Genomic DNA, 13819 nt, shown 5'->3' with positions numbered 1-13819 from the left:
GGGGGCGAAACTGAAAGAAGAAGGCACGATCGTTGTGGGCGGCTGAGTGGATATTGGGCTGGCTTTGGGCTGCACCGGCCTGCTGCTGCCTTTTGGTGCCACGACTGTGCCGATTCTTTTTTGTTTTCATGCTTGCTGATTAAAGCGAGCACGGCCAATCGCCTGTCGCTCCCTTGCTTCTGTTACTACGCACGAGGATGTCCTCAAAATTGCCATCGACTGCGGTTTGTTTGTTTGCTCGAAGCGCACGCGTTTAGCCGAGCCGGGGCCCCTTCTTACTAAGACTGTCGTGAAGAAACCGGCCTGGTCCCTCAGTATCTACGAATCATCATCCGTCACTTGAACAACGCAACGGGATGGCTTGCTGGTATTAAGGTGTTCTAGTGGCCAGTGAGGCCGCGGTGTTATCTGCATGTCACTGCAAAAAGTCTGGATCTCCCTGTTCTAAAAGTTAAAAGCGTCTAATTATCTGGGAGTCAAAGGTCGCCGAGAGGCAAACAAGAACCGCGATATCCACATTAAATCATTAATATGCTTCGCGACTGCCCTGATTTCAGCGACGCCATTAGTGGATGTTACTTAATGGAGTGTGCTGACGCCTCGAAACATGTGCATTTGCCATTTGAGATGCTACACTCAGCCAGCCCCAGAAAGCGTGAGGTCGGACAGGCTGATGAGGTCAGACAGACACTAGCAAAAAGATCCGAAGCGAAAAGGACAGCATGGCAACATAAAATGGGAAAAAAAAAAAAAAACGGTGAACATTCTACATCATGATAGTTGTATCATATGGCTGTTGGGCCGTAATGCGCACGCAGCTTTGGGCATCGACTGGCCCGCCTGCCAACTCGCACCGAGGCTAGCACCAAAGGAGCATGGTCGGGCTACCGGCAGGCGTCCCTAAGATTCTCCCATCTCCATGCTGCCAATCCTTGATGATGGATACATACATTTTCTATAGTACTATTATGTGCTCTCCAGAGTACGGACTACGGAGTACAGATGGATCTGCGATGTGGCCTGACACAAACAAAGCAAACTGTCACGGGACTGTGGTCGGTCCGGCCCGCAGGAAAAACCAGGGTTGAGTCGACATTGGACAACGCTGTTTGATTGGCCAGATATCGTACTCTGTGTTTGTGTGTGTGTATGTGTGTGTGTGTGTACTCTGCAAAACGAATGTGGATTTTGATATTTGTTCATTCATTTATACTATTTCGTTGCCTGGGCTGAGTGCCGACGGATACACGAGACTTACGCTTTCGCCGCCTTGAATGCCGGGTCCGTCTTTCATCTTCATCCATACGAGCCATCAGCCCCTGCACATTCCAATTCGCGCACACAAAGTACCATTGGGGATCCTTGCTTCTGGTCCGACGATCCGAACTACAAAATGACTCGAGAGATCCAGAGGTCTACCTCCCTCCTCTGTCATTTGTGAGCACATATGCCAAAGCGCTTGGACGAGGCTACTATCCTCTTGGTCATAGAAATACGCATTGCCAGGTATATAGCGAGAGCCTGGATCGAGACAAGGATGTCCTCGATCCCCAATTCGCCAGCACGAGATTGTTCAAGTATTCGTCTCTTTTCTTGGTGAATGCTATCGACAATGTCCGAGGAACATTTTATGAAAGGTTCCGAAATAGACATTATATCTTGTAAAGCAAGCAACAGAGTCTGACCGCTTTTGTTTGCTCTAAAGTAATGTTGTATGAATGGAGGAAAGTTCTCTCCTCTCGCTGCCAGCCTGGATATGACCGTAAAATGCCTGTTTCCCTCCCTTCTCCATTGTCGAAGCTATCATCGTATTGATGGTATGAGATACTTTGGGTCCAGATACTTTTGAGGGCAGCTCGCTTTCCGAAGTAGGAACACTGACGCCATTGGTTAATGATCTGCTAAGGCTTGCGGGATGGCTAATCGCTACATCTTCTTGGGCGACTGGATCCGATGCAAAGAAGGGAAAAGGGTAAGACCAATTGAAAGGATCCTCTTCGACCAAAATCTGATTCCTGCCTTCTAAGGTTGGGTGCGTTCGTGTAAGATCTTGATTCCATCCAAGGATGATAGAATGTTTGATAAGAGCAAGAGATGTTTCTTTTGAGACAACGATGACATCCCATTACCCTTGAGTCACATCGCGTTTTGGCCTGACTACAAGGGAAAAGGCGCTTCTGCTGCGACAGTATCGCAGATGGCGGCTAAGAGCGGAATCTACATGTATAGATTAAGGAGTTTTCTCCGTTGTGGTATGGCTGAAACCAGGATTACCTGGTGCGCTTTCCTTCCAGGATACCTTGCAGACGAAAGTTGTTTATATTGGCCATTTCGGTGGTGTTCTCTGTGGCTCATACCTTCATGTCGCTGTTGAAGTAGAAGATGCTGCAATTTGATTGGGTTTATGCCGGAAAAGCGGATCCTATTCTGCCTCAGGCTCCCACCAACCGCAGATGTGCTTTCCAACCCTCCACCAGCTCATTTATCGAGTGCCATCTGTCGAATGGGACCACAGCAACGTGATGTTCCGATTTCCAGCCAGCTGAGATATTCACCATGCCAATCGGATACGAAGCATGCCGCGTTCTTCCTCCCCATCGGCGTTTGTCCAGTCCTCGCCAGACACCACGTTGAAACAGTCTCGCTACACCTTTCGTCACCTTCACCAGCTCCGCCAGAATTCGCCATCAAGCCCTCTGAGGGTCATTGCGCACATTGATCTCGATGCCTTCTATGCACAATGTGAGATGGTTCGCCTTGGTACTCCGCGGGATACACCTTTGGCCGTTCAACAATGGGAGTCACTCATCGCCATCAACTACGCCGCGCGTCCCTTTGGAATTACTCGGATGTTATCGGCCACTGAGGCGAAGAAGAAATGTCCAGAATTAGTGCTCCAGCATGTTGCGACGTTTCGAGAAGGTGAAGGGGGAACATGGGCTTATCGTGATGATGCTTCCACCAACATCAAAACTGACAAGGTTTCTCTGGATCCCTACCGAACACAATCGCGCAAGATCTTGAGCACGATCAAAGAGGAAGTCGCAAAACAGAGAGATCAAATTCTGTCTTCCGGAGAGCTTGCTCCTTTGGTGGAATTCCAGGCCGCAAAGATCGAGAAGGCTTCTATCGATGAGGTCTTTATTGATTTGTCATCGCTAGTCTACGCTACTTTCTATCAACGCTATCCTGAGCTCAGAAGAGAACCTACGGCATCTGACAGAAACACTCAACTGCCTTCACCTCCTACAACAGCACTAGAGTGGTCCCCGGATGACGGTCTACTTGACCTAGACGACCAGGAAGCCGAAGAGGATGACCCTGATTGGGATGATATCGCGATGTTCATTGGCGCCGAGATTATACGATCCATCCGCAATGCAATTTGGAATAAATGGAATTATACATGTTCCGCCGGCATCGCTCGGAACAAAATGATGTCCAAACTAGGAAGCGCACGTAACAAACCCAACAAGCAAACGATCATTCGCAATCGCGCAATCCAGAAATTCTTGGGGGGCTTCCAGTTTACCAAGATCCGAATGCTGGGAGGAAAATTAGGGGAGCAAATAAGTAATGAGTTCGGAACCGAAGAGGTCAAGCAGTTGTTGAATGTATCAATTGAGCAATTCAAAGCCAGATTAGATGATGACACTGCAGTCTGGCTGTACAATATCATTCGAGGTATCGATGATAGCGAGGTCAACCCTAGAATACAGATCAAGTCCATGTTATCAGCCAAATCCTTCCGCCCTAGCATCAACTCGGCGGAACAGGCACAAAAATGGCTGCGAATATTCGCTGCTGATCTCTACAACAGATTGGTCGAGGATGGTCTCTTAGAACATAGACGCCGACCAAAGTCGGTCACTCTGCATCATCGCCAGGGTCCACAAGTACAATCAAAGCAGTCGCCGATTCCTGGCGGGAGAATGATTACAGAGGATATTCTGTTTGATTTGGCAAGCGGCCTGTTGAATCAGGTCATCGCCGAAGCACGAGCATGGCCATGTGCGAATTTGTCACTTAGCGTGGGTGGATTCGAGGACGGGCCAGTTAACAATAGAGCCATAGATAGCTTTTTCACTGCAGGGCCGGCCATTTCCCACGCGGACTCATCGCTTCCGAAGGACATGATAGCCGAATCATTGGAAGACACAAGCAGACCGACCAAAATGAGGAAGACTACTACTACTACTACTACTACTGCCAAGGGTATTGGAGAATTCTTCAAGCGAAGCTCTCCATCGTTGATTGACTCTGTTGCAGACAAGGACTTGGAGAATCAGCTGCAGTCAGAGTTTTCAGCCCACGAAATGCCAAGCTTGGATGCTGCTGGCGCAAGCAATACGCCCACTGCTCCCAGAATGCATGTTGAGGATTTTAGCCAGATCTATGGCTCATATACGTGTCCACGATGTAATGAAGAGGTTACCGAGGATCAACGTGATGAACACGACGACTGGCATTTCGCCAAAGACCTCGAAGCTCAAGAGGTACGAGCAGATCAGACTTCACGAAAAATTGCTCAACAATCATCCAGACGGTTAATTCCAGATCGCAAAAGGACGGGATCAGGCCGGTCCCGAGGATCAGCTTCCAAGCCAGAGAAGGGTCAGAAGCAGTTGTTTTTTGGGTAAAAATGTATATAGTTGGTTTCTAGGGCCCATACTAACGAGGAATATTTTTGCATGCAACGCCGTACTCATCATGTATTGAGGGATGAGGATCTCAAGGTTTCGAACGATGACCAAATTTTTGAGAAGTCAAGGCCAATATCATGAACTCATTCGGTGCATCTTAACCCCGGTGGATCGCTAGCTAACCGAATAAAGACGAGTGGCAACAAAACGCGAGCTGCAGAAGAGACCATATGGAGAGAAATATGTTTCAGTGATGGAGCTGCTAACTCAAGGTAGCTATGCTCCATAGAGAAGCAAGGCAAGAAGCTGCGAGCATTAGCTTTGATTGATAAGCTGGTGCTCTCCTTATAAATATGTCGACCCGAGATCCAAACATCGATGCAGAATACATTTCCTACTTTCCTACTTCTCTTCTCTTCTTCACTACGAACTTCGGTGCAAGATCCAACTGGAACCATGCCTCTCAAACTTTACGGAATGTCCCAATCATCCTGCACCAGGCGCGTCCTCGTCACGCTCGCCGAAAAGAATGTGACAGACTACGAGCTTATCATCATAAATCTCCCCACTCGGCGAGCAACGCAGGCCTTCCTATCTTGTGAAGGCGCTATTCGGGAAGGTCCCCCTGCTCGACGATAACGGATTTCTCATTTATGAGAGCAGGGCCATCTGCCAGTATATCGCACGGAAATTCAGAGACCAGGGCACAAAGCTAATGCCTGACGAGAGAGCCTTGACTGAATATGGATTGTTTTAGCAGGCTTGCTCTATTGAGGTGAACTTCTTTGACGTTCCGGTATACGGGTTGGTCTGGGAGAAACTGATTAAGAAGTGAGGGTTATCCTGTCCCGATCGTATTTGAAGAAAATTCATTACTGACTGACTAGAGCAGGAGGGCACAGCTTGGTGAATCAGACGAAGCCTTAGCGATGAAGAATATTAGCCTGCTTGACGCCAATTTTGCGGTATATGAGAATATCCTTGCAAGGCACAAATACCTTGCTGGGGATGAGATCACCTTGGCTGATTTGTATCATCTGTCATACGGTGTCGAGGCTTTGGACATCGGTCTCAGGGATGTGATTGATAAGTATCCAAATGTGGCGAGATGGTTTCAAAGCTTGCAGTTGATAGACAGCTGGAAGAAAGTCTTGCTCCAATCAACTGCACTATAACAGTAAACTTAGCCCTCTAGAATAAGCAGATTTAGTATTCCGCTCAATTCAGTATCGATTCTTTCAAATACATTAGTCACGTTGGCTGTAGATTCGCTCTTTCTTGCCTCGTTTCCGAATCAAGCATAGCCTGCTTTGTAATCGCAACGACTCGCGATTAAGTTGCAATAGGACCAGCTTGGGATTTGCAATTCCCGCAAAGTCTTGTCATATCTTTACATGTTGATTGTCATACCAGCTGTGACTTGCGGGTGTGTCATCTCCAAATGCCTAGTCATTCTGACCTCGTCCATGCTGCGTCTGACACGGCCTGCTCAACATGTAAAGGTAAGCCACCGACCTAGATACCGGGAATAGTGTGAAAAAAAAAAAAAAAAAAAAAAAAAAAAAAAAAAAGGGACTAAGGCTTTTGCCGACATGCAGAGCGCAAGATTGCCTGTGACAGGGCTAGTCCGGTTTGCCATAACTGTCGACGATCGAAACGATCATGCCAACGACATCGTATACGCCTATCCTGGCCAAGAGCCAACGATAGGAGAAGAGCCGCCGTGGGCCAGCCCCAGCGGTATTCTCTGCCAAAAGGAACTGGAAGCAACCAGTTCGAATTTATCAATACGTATTTGGAGGACGTTGAGATGCATAGACACTAACTTGATACAGGTGGATATGATGGACCCAAAGATGCTCACGTCCATCTCGCCAAATCCGTCGGGGCCTATGTATTAGCTCCGAGTCTATCACTATCAAATCATGCTGGTTTAGAAGGTCGTGAGCTGGAACTGGTGCCATATTGTAAGTTTGCGAAAACGCCACTTCGATACGTACATACTGACTAATAACTCTTCTCCATTGTATTACCATGTCTTCCGGCGTTTGGCATAGACCTGCAAAATCTTCGCAGTATCATTGCTCGATTAGCCCTTTTAGACGACAGTCCGTCCTCCCAGGCAGTACTCAATAGCCTCATAGCTTGGGCTGATATATTTAAAAATGGAAACCAAAGGCAGGCTACCAAGTTTGTCGGTAAAGCTTCGAGTTCACTTAGGGTTTCTGCACAAATCGAAATGGGACTTCAACAAGGCTTCCAACATATCGTTGCAGGCATACTTTAGCAGGAGACTCCTAGTTCTCGATGTTGTGAATCGTACCATAGGCAATGTCAACGCTAGTAGCTTGGTATCACTGAGGAAACTGCTTCTGAAAGCATGGGTACAGCACGACTTGAATGCTGAACAAGACATGCCTCACAAGAGGGAGTCTTGCGTCTTCTTGAGGATTGGCAATTTTGTTCCCTGTCTGCTCTGACTGGTTGTTAGGGCTAGGGCTAGAGGGAGCCTTGGGTGCTAAATCGCGGGGCCGGGAAGCTAAAGAAATGACATCAGCCACCACGGCCTTATTTACTCTCCAACATCTGCGCTTGCATCAACTTGCTCTGTCGTTTTTCTTTCTATTCGATGTTTCCTTTTCATGTTATAGCATATGTTTTGCATCGTTTCTTTTCCGAGCGTTACTACTGTTTAGCATCCGCTCACAACAAATCATTTACTTCCAAATGCAAAGGTCGTTTTGAGATTGCTCCTTGCTATCCTTAAAACAGTCGAAAAAAGATCGCAATGCCCCGGCAAGATCATCCTGATGAGGTCTATGAGGACGATAGCTTTTATGAAGAAGTCGATCGAAGAAGACGAAGCAGAGATGACCGCTACTTTGACCCAGAATTTGGTCCTCGGCGCCATTTCGTGGCACGATCTCCACCCCCAGTCCGCGAAATTGATGAACGGGTGGTACGGCGACATCAGCGCGATCGCTCTGCTCCTGGCTTTATCCGTGAGGATGTCCTACCCACTCGATACCGTGATAGAGACCGCCAAGATGACTTGAGTTTGGAAAGAGAGACAGAGGAGGTTTACGGCCGTCGCAGGACTTCGCCACCTCGATTCCGTCCTAGAAGAGTGTCTAGGGGTGAAGAAGATGTTGTGTCTGCCGAGGTGGACGACCGCAGGAGGAGACCACGCGAAAAAGAAAAGGTCGTTTTCGAGGAACGGAGGGTTTCTTCACCGCCGCCTCGAGAGGAAATTGAGCGCGACGAAGTTGTCTTTCGCAAGCGTGATCGATCACTACCTCCTCGCCGAGCAAAAAAAGATGAAGATATTTTTATTGAACGTGATAGGAAGCGCTACGAGACTTCCGACAGCGAGATAGAGGAAGACGAAGAGGCCATTGTTCGCCGTCACCATCGCCCCTCACGACGAGAGGATCGAGAAAATGTCGTCGAGCGCCAAAGGTTGAGAGTTCGTAGACATTCCCTTCCACCGCTTGATGACCCTCGGGGAAATATGGAAGACGAGGAAGATGAAGTGATCATTCGTCACCGAGATCGCTCTTCCAATCGTCGACGACGTGAGAGATTGTTACCTCGGGAAGAACAACGAGAGGAAGAAATCATATTTGAAGAGCGAGAGCGGTCGCCGCATCGACGGAGCAGGCGAGAGGAATTCGTTGTACGCCATGAGGATGAATCCCCTCCCCGTCGACGACGGGACGATGAGGTTGACGATGTTGTCATACGTCGCCGAAGTCGCTCCATACCGAGCAGAAAAGAAGAGCAAGATGAAATAATTTCTAGAGATCAACGCCGTCCATCGCCTCGAAAAGAAGATGACCGTGAGGAGATTGTCATACGTCACCACGACCGCTCTGCTCCTGTGCGGGAAGACGATCGGGAAGAAGTCCGAATTCGCGCGCGACATCGTTCTTCACGTGCTAGGGATGAAGACCAAGATGATACAGTGCTGCGACGACGATCAGCTGCTTGGATTGACGTTGACGGTGAAGAGTTCCTCGTTCGCAGAGACAAGCATGGTCGAAGACTCTCACTAGGTACTAAAATTGAAGAAGACGAAATAATTCTACGTGATGGAGGTGGACCTAGGGAGGACGAAATTGAATCCCGTCATGTTCCAAGTCCACGCCATAGCCCGGTCCGTTCTCATTCCCGACATGCAGAAGAGAAGGAGGAGATCATCATTCGACAGGAAGATCGAGGAGGAAGAGACGACGTCAATAGGGAAATCGTCATTCGCAGAGACGAAGAAAGATCGCCTTCACCGGAGTCCTCCGAGCCTTCTGTTATACGCAAACCGCCTATTGTTCAAGAGCTTATTACTCATCATCGCCACATAGATAGTAAGATAGCGCATATCAATTCATTCGTTCGTTAGCATGACTTTACGAAGCAATTTACTAACAGCCAAAGGCTATGAGACAATTCCGCCCCTTCAACAACGAAATCTCGAAGAGCCTTCAGTGACGGAAGAGATTGAGATAAAGCCTAGGTATAGATCTCATAAACCAGTTTCTTCTTTCCTCTTTCTTTCTTATGACTGATTGATTCCACTCAGGGGACATGCGGAGGAGATTATCTTCGAGCATCAAGACAAAGCAAGAAGCATGTCTCCTCCACATCGACGGCATTCTCTGCCCGAGGAAGAAGACAAAGAGTTGATCATCAAGCAAAGCATACCCGGTGGTCATGGACGAGAGCGGGAAATCATTATTCGTGAAGAAGAACGCGAAAGAAAAAGAGAGCTTATCCCAAAGGAAGCCCATGTTGGCAGGAGATACACCGGAGTCAGAGACAAGCGCGATAGACGCTGGACGGAAATTGCCAAAGATCTTGTTGTTCGAGAAGCCATTGAGCGAATGGGCTATGAATTTGAAGAATCCGATCATTTCTATTATGTCTTTGAATATCTCCGTTATGTGCGTACACTCCCCCCGCCGGCCGTCCGTCTTGAGCCCCATTGATTAGTTTGGTTAATTGCTTTCATAGGACGACGTTGAAAGGCTCGTGCATCTTAGTGGAGATATACGACGATTTCGTCGTGAACGGATTCGTGACATACGCCGTGAGCGAGAGATGCTTCCACGACCTCCGCCTCCATTGCGTCTTGAAAGGGCACCTCCGCGAGAGCCACGTCTATGGGAACCGCGCGAACGGTTTCGAGAGCGAGATGTGATTATTGAAGAAGGTCAACGTCCACGTCGTCGTTACCGAGAGATATGAAATTTGTTCCCTACTTCTTACGTGATCTACTATTTATTCTCTTTTCCGTGGCATTCGACCAGAATTCGAAATTCAATGGCCATCGGAGGGACGACTATGACGAGTTACGACAGATATTATGCCCCCCCCTTTTTTTTCCCTTTTCTCCTGCAATTTTTGATCGTTGTTCATGTACAGTGTAAGCGAACAAATACGAGGAATTAAGTTTTGATTCAATCATGGAATAAAACATAGCGTACCAGATACCCGTACCGGACCCAAGAAATCATATCCCATGGTACAAGTATCCGTATTGAATGGAACAAGCATAGTCTGTCTTAAAGGCAATTCGTAATTGAACAATCTAGGGTTTAATATTTGTTACCAACGGTTTCAGCAACAAACTTCTGCTCCTAAAAAGCCATGATCCCAGATTCACGTTGCTCTCAAAACCGACAAGCCCTAATGCTTAGTGCCACATCGTCGACACCGGACAAGATATGTCGAATGTTGGCCTGGATGGTGTCTCTCACGGACCACACCACTGAACTTAGCCGAACAGTGGCGACATTTAGCAGTCGCATCGATCTTGAGAACGGCGGACTTCAAACTCTCGTTAATCTCTCTCAGGTCCCGGGCCTTTGCGAAACTACCTCCCGAGGTCAATTGGTACGTCCCATTACATAGATGTGTATTCTCCGTGTTTGAACTTACTGAAAACTATCCTCTGTCTCCCTGAGTCTCTTGCCAGTGCGCCGTATCACGTCAATTGCAAATGCACTCGGAATATCCATATCTGCAAATTCCTTGATCCCGATCAGCTCGTGCAAGTGATCCATCGCCATCGTGGCCATGATATTATGCAAACGCTTGTCAGCGGTGGTCTTGTAAACCTCTCCCACTGCGCCCAAAAACCCCCTTGCAGACCACGATGTGCGCAGAATAAAGAAGATCATGGCTTGTGCTCGGTCTTTTAGCGGTGGTATATCGTAATAATCGGCAATAGCGTTGACGCCAATGTGTGGCTCGAGCATGGCGAGTAGGGCATCGGCTTTGTACTCGGTGTCGACTGTCCATTCGCTGAAATCGGGTTCTGCTTTACTGCTTTTATAATGATGGTCGTTGTTGTGGTTGTGGTTGTGGTTGTGGTTGTGGTTGTTGTCGTCATCGTCATTATCGGAATTGTGTTCGATGTATTCCGGACTCAGAATGTCATTCTGATATTCCACGGCAGTCTTGATGTCGATATGCGCCGTATCTTCGGCTTCGTACTCCCCCAGATACATGAAATCGAGCATGCGATTCAAAGCAGCGGCATCAAACTCCGTCACCTCGATGAGGTTTTCTGATGCTTCCTGCATACTATTAGCGCTCTGGTACGATTATCTTAATCCCCAACGAAATGTTAACTCAAATTACCTTGAAATGACCGTTGCAGGCTGCAGCAAGTACCGAGGATTGTGTGCAGACAATTGCTTTGTGGACCGGAAATTGCTTGTCTTCACATACCAGCGTCAAGTCGCTGTATGCCTTGGTCTCGTGTAATTTCTTAAACACCTCTCGTTGCAGCTTGTTAAATTTCATGTCCTCGCCTTCCCACCACATGCTGTAAGTATAGGTCTCCATATAGGATATTGTCTAGTTTCATGTTAGAAATAGAGGATAGTACCTTTGCTCGATTTGATGAGTGAGCTGACATACATGAATTTATACTGGTATGTCATACCAAGGCAAGAACTGCATTTGTGGAAAAGGGGTAAGAAAGAAAGAATTAACGCTCTTCTTTATATGAGTGGCTCAATCAAAAACTAAAGATGAAAGTGATTGTTGTTCTTTGTTTCTTTTCGTCTCTTTCTCACTTGCAATAGTTGTATGATGACCCTATGAATAATCAACTACTCGAGTATAAGCCCGCATCATAACAAGACAGCAGTATAGGTATCCAGGAGTATGGAGAAACTCATGTCGCAACAGAATTGTACCGTGCTCATCCTGATGTAATTGAATTGCCTAATTTGGTAATAAACCATCAACACGAGGTCCTCGGGGGTGGCTATCGAGGTCTAACCTCGAACCCTACCTTAGAGATGAGCAGTGAGCACAATATTAATCGGTTTGCACAACTAGGCACTATGTTATTCCAAAGTGTCCCAGATACATGACTATGTCATTTCCGCCCCTATTATATTAGTTAGTGGACCGGCGTTTGACAATTGGTCACCTTAAATCCTTTCCAATTTTGCATTGCTTACATCCGGATGAAAAAAGAGCCCTAGATTACTCCATAATTCATTACTTGACAGTTCTATTAATATCTTAGACAATTTCTCAGACAGTTCGCTGTGGAGCGCTGGAGTTGGATGGGAGGTAATATAAAAAAAATGCATTAAAGGGTATTAAGTTCATGTAATAGTGGAATTGAGTGTCCTCCATTCGTCTGGGCTCACAGACACATCGACGATGCTTCGATGTTGTTTGAGACATGCATCTGTGGCGGCGTGATCTGGTTGGCTGAGAGCGCTTGAGCTCAGAGTCACGGTCACGTGGATTCCATGCCTGAGGCCCGCAGATCAAGGCCCTAGCCAAGGTTATTTGGACATACAGAGTAGATTTATTATTGCTTTGGTGCGTACAGATATGAGTCTGGCAACGGGCATCAATAATGTCACCATCTGACGATGCATATATTAGCGTGTAACACTAGTTGATAGTGCCAAGTTCTAACTGAAAGTGATCGTTACGTGCTGGAGTCTGGTAGTAAGAGACTTTGCATGGTAGCATGGCGTTTATTCCCACTATTCAAGCTAGCAGCAGAGTCTAAGCAGAGCGAAAAGTTGGTTCAACTTGGTTGTGATGTGCAGCGCCTGAATCGATTGGCTCGGGAGGCGTGTTATCTGTGTCCCTAAGTGTAAGTGCCGTTACGATCGGCGTCACATGGAGTGCTTGCAGTCTCACTGCATGTTATGCCACCACCCTTTGGGGAATGCTCTGATTACAGAACAGCAATGCTTAAGCCTCTATCAAAGCAATTGGGAGTAAGCAATTTGACGTATTAACACCGAAATATTCTCTGTATGTAACGAAGCATCTAGAAGAAAGGTAAAAATAAACAACATATCGCCGTATTTGAAATACCGATCGCGATGGACCACTCACAGCGCGGGGCAAGGCTCCCCACTAAAATACTGCGTTCTATTGGCCGGCCGATTGGGCCAAAATACCCGCTACCCGCCCTTAATCAGGGAACCACAAAAAGGTAAACATACAACGTCTCTGCACAGACTGCAATAAGATCGGGTCTTGCTGGCTGCCAGCAGTGTAGTGTATAGGATCTAGCATGTACGGTGTATAATATAAATAAAGATATATATATATATACATATATGCCTATACGCCTAGAGAGAGAGAGGGTACATATAGGTGTATGTTAGGCTAAGGGAAGGCAGAATAGGAGATGAAGCATACGTATGCCCCCAAGCCAAATGCATGAGCTAGTCTCAATAGGGTTCCACCCCCTCCAATTCTCCTGCTAGTTTGTCCTGCTGCCCGCAGCCAATCACAGCCGGCTGGTGACGGAGACGGCGCACAGACAGGCACGCACCTGCCTCAGTCCCTTCCTTCCTCTCAGGCTCTCCTTCCCTGTTCCGCCTCTCCCGTCCACCTCGCATCGCCATTGCCCATCACCACGACTATCTATCACCTCCCCCTCCCCATCTATCCTCTATCTCTCGAGCACGTTGTCAGCTGGTTTGACATTCCCGCCTGCCCGCCGGGGCCACGAAGATGCTGCTGGTCTATCATTGTTGCGTGTAACCCATTTGCAATTTCGGCCACCTGGCTACCTTTCTACTGTACGTCTCCGTCTGCGAATTACTTCACTCTACCTTTGAAGAATGGTATCTTGGTCTGCGATGCCTGTCTGCTAATAGAACGGTTCAATGAGAACAGCTCCCCCC

General features: G+C 47.5%; 3 protein-coding genes across 3 annotated transcripts; 2 read left to right on the top strand and 1 right to left on the bottom strand.

The window, feature by feature from the left end:
* Positions 1-2576: 2576 nt before the first annotated feature.
* On the top strand, positions 2577-4640 carry UA08_03850 (hypothetical protein; the record flags this gene model as incomplete). Its single annotated transcript, XM_020266195.1, has 1 exon — positions 2577-4640. The coding sequence occupies one exon, from the start codon at positions 2577-2579 to the stop codon at positions 4638-4640; it is 2064 nt and encodes a 687-aa protein (XP_020121358.1).
* Positions 4641-6084: 1444 nt separating this feature from the next.
* Positions 6085-9884, top strand: UA08_03849 (hypothetical protein; the record flags this gene model as incomplete). Its single annotated transcript, XM_020266194.1, has 8 exons — positions 6085-6145; positions 6216-6434; positions 6479-6610; positions 6822-7074; positions 7416-9004; positions 9069-9153; positions 9220-9580; positions 9651-9884. The coding sequence occupies 8 exons, from the start codon at positions 6085-6087 to the stop codon at positions 9882-9884; spliced, it is 2934 nt and encodes a 977-aa protein (XP_020121359.1).
* A 441-nt stretch (positions 9885-10325) lies between these two features.
* On the bottom strand, positions 10326-11468 carry UA08_03848 (hypothetical protein; the record flags this gene model as incomplete). The annotated part of the gene is made up of 3 exons (XM_020266193.1): positions 10326-10512; positions 10578-11218; positions 11373-11468. 3 exons carry the CDS (start codon positions 11466-11468, stop codon positions 10326-10328), a joined length of 924 nt encoding a protein of 307 aa, XP_020121516.1.
* Between the last annotated feature and the right edge of the window lie 2351 nt (positions 11469-13819).

Source organism: Talaromyces atroroseus (assembly GCF_001907595.1).
Source record: "Talaromyces atroroseus strain IBT 11181 chromosome Unknown scaffold_3, whole genome shotgun sequence".
Lineage (NCBI taxonomy): Eukaryota > Fungi > Ascomycota > Eurotiomycetes > Eurotiales > Trichocomaceae > Talaromyces > Talaromyces atroroseus.
This window is presented reverse-complemented; position numbering and strand designations above follow the sequence as displayed.